Genomic DNA, 10,245 nt, shown 5'->3' on the forward strand with positions numbered 1-10,245 from the left:
AATAATATTGTACAAATTGGTGTCCTTAAAAAAATAAGAAATATATATATTTTTATATTAATAACAAACCATCAACAGTTGGTCTAGCTAGGCTTTACTGAGGGGTAAGTGAATTTAGAAGACAGACTGACGTTACAAATATTTATGAAATATGTCATATTTATTATAGTGAATATTTCAATCAAAATAATATTGTTATAAGAAAACGAAGATATTTTGTGTACCTTTAAAATTGATTCCCTGAAAATTAAGCGCACATTCAGCAAAGTGAAAAATATGATGTGTTATAATCTTGATATAGTCTTATCATGCTTATAATCCAGTTGTTTTTTTGTGCTGATTTTATTAAAAAAACATGTGGAAGGGAGTGCTTTGTCATAAAAAATAATGTTGCATTGCATGAGAAAAGTGGACATTTCTTAATTTGTTTATGAAGAGAATTAACACATTTTATAAAAATTGAACTTTCTTTTCTTGAAAAAAAAATTAATAATAATAATAATAATAGTGTATAGTCAATACTAGTTTCCAAAATATTTATTTAGTAACCATAATCAACATTTAAGTCATGGAAAAGTCGATGGAAATGAATTGGTTAGAAGGTGTTGGAACCTTTGGGCATAAATAATGTAAGCATATTTCCCTATTCCCAATTCTTTATATATAATTACTCCAATAAAATAAATTGCCATTTAAAAAAATAAAAGTGCCAACATGAATATTGAAAGCAATCATAAGATAATGTACATGCGATCTAATCACAGTAAAGGCTTTGAAAAGAAAAGCTATAAAGAATAAAAATAGACATTAGTTCAAGAACATGATCACCATGAGAACTGTTATTTCATGGCAGTTAATAAAACAATATAGGCACGTGGGTTAGAATGGACAAACTGAAAGTAATATCGATATTTTGTCTCGCATATTCTTGGGTATGGCTAGCATACATTGCATAAAATAGCATCCTGAGTTCACATATATTGCTACAAGTAAATGAAGTAAACGTAGAATAGGCAAGTGAGGTCTTATTGCTGAAGGCGGCGTACAGGTCTGCTGGTGGTAGTGGACTGGTTGGTCTGGGTCATATCTGTAACAGAACACAAGTGATTTAAAGAGTATTAAATAACACATGTTTCTGATAGTTTTATGAACGCACCTGAAAAGTCCAGCTCATAGCTGAACCTGCCTGCCCTGAAACTCATTGTCCCAGTGGAGTCCAGCTGGTACTGGGCTTCAATATCTTGACTTGCTACGCTGCAACGTCCCCGAGAGCCGCCCTACACAACCACAAAGTCCACATTTATGACACCGAACAGAAGGTGTGACTTTCTTAGTGTTGTACAAGAACACGTCAAAATGTTTCAGGAAACCGGCAGCATGATGGCCACATTAAGCATGTTTTTGTAAACTGCAGTAAGTGCAGTTTCATTTTCTGAATATATAACCCAAATACAGTTAGAACTAACAAGGCCTATAAGTTCTAGCAAGATACCACCTAACAATCACCCATTATAGATCTCTTAAGAGTGCACTTGTAGCAACTTCTGCAAACATCATTTCATAAAATGTAAAAAAAGGTAGATTTATTTACTTTACTATAATCCTTCCAATTGCCATCCATGTCTTTGAACTGCCAGCGAGCTTGTGACAATGCACTGTGATAGGAGAACAAACATTAGAACTAAAGTATTAATTCTAGTTTATATCCCACAAATGCAAGTTTTCTTATAATTCTGACTTTTTTCTCAGAATTGCGTGGTATAACATCACAATTGCGAGTTATAAAGTCAGAATTGCATGATATAAAGTTGCAAATGCCAGTTATAAAGTCAGAATTGTGATATAAAGTCGCAATTGTGAGTTATAATGTCAGAATTGCTTGATATAAATGCGCAATTACGAGTTACAAATTTTAGTCAGAAATGAGAGATTTACTCGCAAATACGAGTTATAAAGTCAGAATTGGGCGAGATATATAATGTCAGAATTGTGATATAAACTCGCAATTGTGAGATACATTTTTGTTGGAATTGCGAGATATAAACTCGCAATTGCAAGTTATGTCATAATTGCATGATATAAAGTTGCAAATGCCAGTTATAGTCAGAACTGTGATATAAACTTGCAATTGTGAGTTATAAATTTGAGTCAGAAATGAGAGATATACTCGCAAATACGAGTTATAAAGTCAGAATTGGGTGAGATATATAATGTCAGAATTGTGATATAAAGTCGCAATTGCGAGTTATAATGTCAGAATTGCGAGATATAGTCGCAATTGCGAGTTATAATGTCAGAATTGCGAGATATAGTCGCAATTGCGAGTTATAATGTCAGAATTGCATGATATAAAGTCGCAATTGCGAGATATAAAGTCGCAATTGCGAGTTATAATGTCAGAATTGCATGATATAAAGTTGCAAATGCCAGTTATAGTCAGAACTGTGATATAAACTTGCAATTGCGAGTTACAAATTTTAGTCAGAAATGAGAGATATACTCGCAAATACGAGTTATAAAGTCAGAATTGGGTGAGATATATAATGTCAGAATTGTGATATAAACTCGCAATTGCGAATTATAATGTCAGAATTGCATGATATAAAGTCGCAATTGAATGATATAAAGTCGCAAATGCGAGCTATGTCAGAATTGCATGATATAAAGTTGCAATTGCGAGTTATAAAGTCAGAATTGCGTGATATGAAGTCACAAAAGCCAGTTATAGTCAGAATTGTGACATAAACTTGAAAATGCGAGTTACACATTTTAGTCAGAAATACATTTCCATAGAAATGTATTCTTTTATTAATGGCTTCCTACCTGTTTGTTTGCTGGATTCCACCAGTTCTCCGGACAGCTCTTTTTGTGCCATATTTATTGTTCACTTGATACATTCCTGTAGACATGAAGATAATGATGATAAAGATGAGTAATCAATATCGTCCCCTTGGAATTATAAGGTTCTATCTGACGTTTTTGTCAAAATTGAGTTATTCACATATTCTTATTCTGTGACAACTTATTTACATTATGTGATGTTTTTTTTTTAAAGTTGTGTACATTTTGGGACTTTTTATTGAAAAACAAAAAGGTTCTATCTACAAAGTCGAACTCTGACTTGGCTCTATAAGGTTCTATCTGCGTGAGCCAATCAGCACTTTGAATGCACAGAAGAGGACCAATCAGGATCAACTTTATAGGTTGTGTCGCCGGCTTTTTCCTTGACAGGAAAGATCGCAGACACACAATATCTGTGAGGATTATGGCACACAATGCAAAGTTTTTAAGACACCTCAAGATCGACAATTTTATTGACGATCTTGTCAAGGACAGCAGCCCGAATTCCAGGCATCACATATAGTCAGTTAATCATTTTTCAATGATTATTAAACTTTATGAATTAATTTGCTGAAGCATGTCTGTTTTCTTGCCGTTTTTAAAGTCTTAAAATGTCTTAATTTTTACAATATTAGCCTTAAAGGTCAAATAGTAAAAAGTTTAATTGATGGGGTCTTAATTACAACAATAAACGTTAGCATGTTATTTCAGCCATACTGATGTCTAGAAAGACATTTTACCTGGCCCACTTTAGGTGGAATAAAATCCTGCTCAGATGTATTACAGTAGCTGCTTTCTGTCTAAACAAAAGAAAGATGAACAATTTCTGCAATAATGTGTTTAATTACCCACCAAATTGGTACCAAAAATTTACATCTGCACTGGACAAAATATTTAGACCTCCCTAATTTAATTAAATACATGGAAGTGCTAAAAATATGAAATAAATGTCATAAGAAAGGATAAAATTTTACATTCCAACACATGTTGAGACATTGTTACAACATTATTTTTTATATTTAATGTTCAAATAATGGTTTGGCAGATAGAACCTTATAATTCTAAGCGAAAAGTGTTTTTTTAGAATTAGAAGGTTCTATCTGCATTTGACCCATTCCAAAAATCCCCATTTACAATTTTGAGAGGATTTTGATATTGTATATTTAGAATACATTTAGGGTCCCTGTTATTTTCATGTTTGAAAGAAACTTGTTCCCCATATACATTTTCCTATATGTAATGCAAAAACTTTGAAGCTCAATATCTCAAAACTGCTCAGAACGCAGATAGAACCTTATAATTCCAAGGGGACGATATGTTTACATTCCTTTTCAAACATGGTTAAAGCCTTGACATCAAGGTTTTAACCTTAACACATTTCTCTTTTTAGCAAATATTCTCTAGAAGACGTTTTATAACAAAAGCCCTCTGCTTTTCTCTCATGTTAATTGTACACTACAGACTTCTATATAGAGTTTTTTATGCCTTAATGTGCCTTACCACCAAAGTAAAGAGTGTAAGAGAATCGTCTGGAAGTGAATGAAACTTGGCACTCAGGGTTGAGCTGATATAACCTCTCGATTTCTGTACTATCCAGTGAACATCCCTGTAGAGACACACAAAAAGCCCAATGAACTGTTTGAATAAACATGTCACTTTTGCCTTAAAAATTTCAGTTGAAGGAATAAGTGTATTTGGAAGTGATAACGGTGTTTAGAACTCACTGGTTTCTGGTACTCAGTCCAAATTCCCTCATCACCCATAAACTCCCAGATGTACTGGGAAGAAGAATTTGTTGGGTTTGCAGAGGGTGATGCCAGAATTGGTAAACTGTATGTGATAAAAGATATTAAAATACTATTTTAAAGATATTGGGAATTCTTCATGAAAAATAAGCAGATGGAATTTCTCTATAAATAACTGATTGAAACATTCTTACATAAGTTTTGATTTTACAAGCAAATTATAGTCAAATTTGTAGGTTGACTTCTTGTGTAAACACTGTTGCACTATAAGAATTAGTCAAATCTTTCCTATATAAATAGAATTAAATACATGTTTGTTGGCATCCTGAAGGCTGTAAGTATGTGAGAGTTCATAAAACCATTCTTACATAAATCTCACTTAGAACAATTTATAAATAAATTTGTATGTTGACTTTCTGAAGAGTATAAACACTGTGGAGTTCTCACACAAATTATTTAATGGATGCAGAAATGTTTTTACGAATATTTTATACATAAATTCTATAACTTTATACTAAGTTATACGAATTTGTGGAAATATTCATATCTTACATAAATTACGCATTCAATTTACATAATATTGTTACGTATAATTTATACATAATTTCGAGTGTAAACAGTGACTACCAAATTTTGTCCAATATTTTTTGCATAAACGTCACTTTCAATTTACATACAAAAAAATTATTTGTAGGTTAGCTTCCTGAAGAGTGTAAATGTTAGCCTAGAAATCTAGACGCACCCTAGCGGCAGAAAATCTAATTTGCAGCCAGGGTCGTCTAGCAACTGAGTTCCCAGACCCAACATCTTGATGTGGGTCTGGCTTGTCAGATATAACCATTTAAGACTTTGTAAAACCATATTGCCTTCAATGCAACAATTTACACAGTAATTCATTCTGCTTTTTCATGAACGAGGAGCATTCTGAGCCAAGCCAAACTTGAGGCAATAATTCACTACTAGAACTAAAAAAGCAATACCTGTTTTGATAACTTGTTACTATTGCATTGAATTTTGGTCGCCGTCTTACTTTCCTCGACATGTTTGTGGATAGATTTGTTTGAGTCATACCTACAACATTCCAAAAAAACATGAAAACAAGTTAGTGTCTTTAAAATTCAAATGTATCCATTTTTTGAGAAAGACTATTGTTTCACAGCAATGAAGGCAATCAGTCTCATTTGTCCAATTACCAATGAAATCCACGTTGTAAGTCATGTTTCCTGCAGTAAACTGGACCGATCCACTTGGGTTGCTGTTGTACTTCTGCTCTATAAAATCACTTCCAATTGAGGATGTTCTCCCATCGAATCCCTGCAGAAATGAGAAAGGAATCGAAATAAAGGCTGATCAACATACTTTGTGTGCTACATTATGGAGGGGAGGGCGGTTCAGCTATGAGCTTCATGATCCTATTCATGAACTTGCATTTGTCCGATGTCGATTCAGTATCTATTCACTTGGATACAAATGGATGTGCACTAAGTAGGTTATGTAAACTGGCATTAGACAAAAGAAGAAGAGGAAGTAGAATGGCGAGCTTTTTCTTAGCGTCTGTTTCCATGGTGAATCATCAATTCGTCGCTCTGTTGAGAATGTCTTGTGTGTTAACCGGGAACATACTCTGAGTTGTCAAGCAAGGTTTGGGTTAATCAACCGAGAGTTCAAGGTATATGTGACGGTAAGTTAACCTTGCTTTCTGGAATACCCCCCTGTACTGGTTCTTTCAACATACCCTCCGATGTTAATTCATGTTTATTGTGTACTGTAACTAGTAGTAGAGGAAGAGATGATCGGTTTGTGTCCTTCTCACTTCGCTTGAACCACAGTCTTGTTTGAATTTTGTAATAAATCTCTGTCTTGTCTGTCAGCGCATTGTTTTCTTTTCACTGCGTGAGAATATGGACATGTGGCGTGAGAGAGTGAGAATTGCGTGACTGACAAATGCCTGAGAGTTGGCAGCCTTGTATCGTATGCATAATTCCAAAGTAATATAAGATATTTCTAGAACCACTTACCTGAGCTCCATATTCACACCAGCGATGGTTATCTTTGTAGTACCAGCCTACTTCCTGTTTTTGGTTAGGGGACAGCAGAATATTGCGCCGTATACTAATGTTACGAAGAGGTCCATCGACTGTCATTTCGTCAAAGTCAATATTTAAGGCCCTGTGCAATGAATAGGAAAGGCTTACATGAATATTTAAAGGGATAGTTCACCCAAAAATGAAAATTCTGTCATTAATTACTCTCATCACCCTCATGTCGTTCCAAACCCGTAAGATTTCAGTCATCTTCAATGCTTAAAACAACCCAATTGCTGGGTTAAAACAACCCAAACGCTGGGTTAAAACAACCCATTTGCCGGTTTTGTCCATTTTCAACCCAACTTGGGCTGTTTTTAACCCAGCATTTTTTAGAGTGTGTACAACTAATCCATATGAATTGACCGGTTGGCTTTTATTCACATATAAACATAGCTCAATGAACATAAACTCAAGCTCAACCTCGCTCATACGAATGATTTTTCAAAAAGCATTATTAGGAAATACCACACCTAGCCCCGCCCCTAAACCTTCCCATCACTGGGGTCTAGACAAATCGTACAAAAACGTACGGGAACAAACCTCATTGGTTCTTGCACTTCACTTCAATTTGTTCATCATGTAAAGCTATCGTGTCTCAGAAAATTTGGGACTAAACCACTCAATTCATATGGATTAGTTTTTCAAAGTATCAGTAGCGTAGCTGTCAATGGAGGGACAGAAAGCTCTCAGATTTCATCAAAAAGATCTTCATTTGTGTTCTGAAGATGAACGAAAGTCTTGCGGGTTTGGAACGACATGAGGGTAAAGAGTAATTAATGACAGAATTTTCATTTTTGGGTGAACGAATCCTTTAATCCTACAGAATATATTAATACAAATATGAATATATGACTGGTAGTGCATAATAATAATTTATGCACACAATGTAAAGGCAAAATGATATTAAGACCAACTCACCCCATGCTGAGGTTGATGGCGATCCCATTAGCCCCTGGCTGACAGTAATGGGTCTCAATGACAAAATCATTAGTGATAGAAACCCACTTCTGTCCGTCAAACAGCTGCCACTCAAAATGGTTACCTGAGGATTTGAATGAATGGATGAATGGATGACTGAATGACTGAATGAATGCACAAGATGAACAATCAGTCAATCACTCAATATTGGAAAGTTAATTTGTCATTAAATTATCCTAATAAAGAAATTATTTTGTCAATACATATCCTCAGCCCTATTTGCTGCAAGACAGAAACCAACAAAAAATGATAAATCTATAAGCCAACAAACTTACCTGTAGCCATGTTGTTAGATAATGCTGTTGTGACTTCCTGAATAATGATAGCCTAGAGATTGTATATTATATTTTGTTAGCCTATATATAAATACAACTCTCAACATGTCAACACAGTGTGTGAAACATACTGGATCGAACTGAATCCATCTACAAACACGTTCAAAAAGGTAAATCAGAATTGTGTCACCTACCTAAATCATAACAGCTGACATCCTCTTTAGCTCATTTTCCTTAAACTGATCTTCACACGTCTAAACAAATAGATAAAGACAGGCTGTTCAGAACATTTAATGAAACGTGTCCCATTTCCAGTTTGATTAAAATATGCCTGCATAAGTTTACATACAGATGTTTTAAGTAGGCTAGGCCTATTAGTAAACAGCACAGTCCCATCTCAAAAGCTAAATTTATATATTTAAAAAAAAAAATGTTGGAAAATCACTTTAGAAAAGTAACAGAGTTGACCGCAACCAGGATGACTTGTTTAAATGGCCAAGATAAGCTTGGGCTCAAGATCATGAAATCGGTGTTGAGCACGACACCGACAAGTGCTTCATAGAAAGTGTGTATATCGACAAATATTCACCTTTTAATTCTCAGTTACTTCGCTGGTTGACATTTTAAGACACCAAAACACAAGATACGTTCGATAATCTCATGAAACGATGATTGTTGTTTTCACGTTACACTATATTTCATTAAGAATGAAAATATGGGAGAAAGTAACGCATGACTCCACTTTTTAATAAAACGTCACTTAACTAACGGTATGCACTTTAATCTAAATATGTAGGCTAAACAGAGAGAATACACAATAAAACGCAGTCAGGCATGACACAAATTTGACCAAAATGTACAATTTAATCAGATCTGCTATCTAAGCTGTTGGACGCTCTCGGAGATGTTGTTAAATAAGGTCATGAAATGAATAATGTGAAATATATATATAGGCTACTCACCAAATATAGCCTACTTCCTGGACAAATAGCCTACATCATATTAAAAATCTAAAAACGAAGCTATTTGTCAACTAAACGTAGGCCTACAGTCGAATGGTTTGTTAGTAAACTACCCTACAGCTGAATCGCTGACCCAGTTTCGGTTTCTTTTCCGAGCAAACAGGGATTTTTGTTATGATGAGTTATGACTGGCTGTATTTCTTTCAGCATAAAGACGCACGACGCATGATTCGAAATCGGGGCCGGTTGCATAAACCGTTAAGACTAGTCTTATAAGTTAGACATACATTTTTTTCTTTAAGACTGTTCATCATTTTTTTAAATCAATTACATAAAAACATAGACTGCCCTAATTTGATATGAAAAGTAAGACTGAATGCCACTTGCCTAACTGCTAGTGGCTCATACTAGATCTTAAGACAACTGGCCCAGGGCTTTGTTTAACTAGGGCACTTTTAGACTTGTGAAGTTGAATAAAAAAAACTTGTTCAAAAGTCACGTAACAGTCAATTGAAATCATTTGTCTAGTTTTAAGGTCTGTAAGAGGACAAACTTAGATTACAAGAGAAATTATTTTACATTTTTTCTGACCTGCAATGAAAAAAAAAAGTAATTTCCACCACATCTCAATAGGCCTGTTATTTAAAAATATAGGCTAATATGCCTCTCAAGAATTTTCTAAGATAATTTTTTTATCTAGTTTTACCAGTTTGTCCAATGTCCAATAATAATACATTTGTCAATGAGATAAATTAACTGCTCTAAGGATCAAATATTGAACTGTACACCTGTCACACTCTGGAATTTAATATTGGTTTGGGTAAGAGCTTATTAGAAAATAAATAACTTGATTTTTTATATCAAGTAGAACATGATCTCATAAATTGTGGATACATTTTTAATGTGTGATGAGAACTTTTAAAGTATTTTTTAAAAATATGTGTGGTGATGGAAATGACAGAGTGTTGTGGAAAGGACAATGAATTAACGTTAATGAGAAAAAGTAGATAAATATAAAAAGTAGTGTTATATAATATATTATTATAATATAAAAATGACTACACAAATCTACTCTCGCAATCCATATCAATTGTACTTTGTAATAATCATAAATGGTGGAAATTACATTTCTGTAGGTTTTTTGGTGAAAAAATGGAAGATGGCTTCACTGATTAGCTTTGAATTAGGCTACTTAACATTTCATGTATGCAAAATATAATTCTTATTTAACGTAATTATTTTAGCTTTTTAAAAGTACAGCATGTTTGGAAATGACGTAAATATATGAACTGTTCAAGCAATATTAGCTTGATTTTTCTTCATTTGTTGTTGATGAAAATTTAAATTCCCTCCATGT

The 10,245-nt window shown here is 33.9% G+C and overlaps 2 protein-coding genes across 2 annotated transcripts in view; both read right to left on the reverse strand.

The window, feature by feature from the left end:
• taf3 (TAF3 RNA polymerase II, TATA box binding protein (TBP)-associated facto) overlaps positions 1-10,245 on the reverse strand; it is a 996,662-nt gene that overhangs the window by 737,001 nt on the left and 249,416 nt on the right. The gene's annotated exons all lie outside the window — the stretch shown is intronic.
• LOC307126192 (uncharacterized protein) lies at positions 129-9,310 on the reverse strand. The gene is made up of 13 exons (XM_079816616.1): positions 8,889-9,310; positions 8,121-8,180; positions 7,927-7,978; positions 7,592-7,715; positions 6,605-6,755; positions 5,780-5,900; positions 5,567-5,657; positions 4,566-4,671; positions 4,342-4,447; positions 2,824-2,899; positions 1,592-1,655; positions 1,157-1,277; positions 129-1,087 (listed from the first exon to the last, which is right to left on the reverse strand). The coding sequence occupies exons 3-13, from the start codon at positions 7,934-7,936 to the stop codon at positions 1,026-1,028; spliced, it is 1,032 nt and encodes a 343-aa protein (XP_079672742.1). The 5' UTR covers positions 7,937-7,978; positions 8,121-8,180; positions 8,889-9,310; the 3' UTR covers positions 129-1,025.

Source organism: Gobio gobio, assembly GCF_949357685.1.
Source record: "Gobio gobio genome assembly, chromosome: 5".
NCBI classification, from domain to species: domain Eukaryota; kingdom Metazoa; phylum Chordata; class Actinopteri; order Cypriniformes; family Gobionidae; genus Gobio; species Gobio gobio.

Excerpts from the sequence above, each read along its gene's own strand:
- LOC307126192 (XM_079816616.1), bottom strand. Across the intron at positions 6,756-7,591 it reads GCCATCAACCTCAGCATGGG|GGCCTTAAATATTGACTTTG; the intron begins GTGAGTTGGTCT and ends TTCATTGCACAG. Across the intron at positions 5,658-5,779 it reads TTACAACGTGGATTTCATTG|GTATGACTCAAACAAATCTA; the intron begins GTAATTGGACAA and ends GGAATGTTGTAG.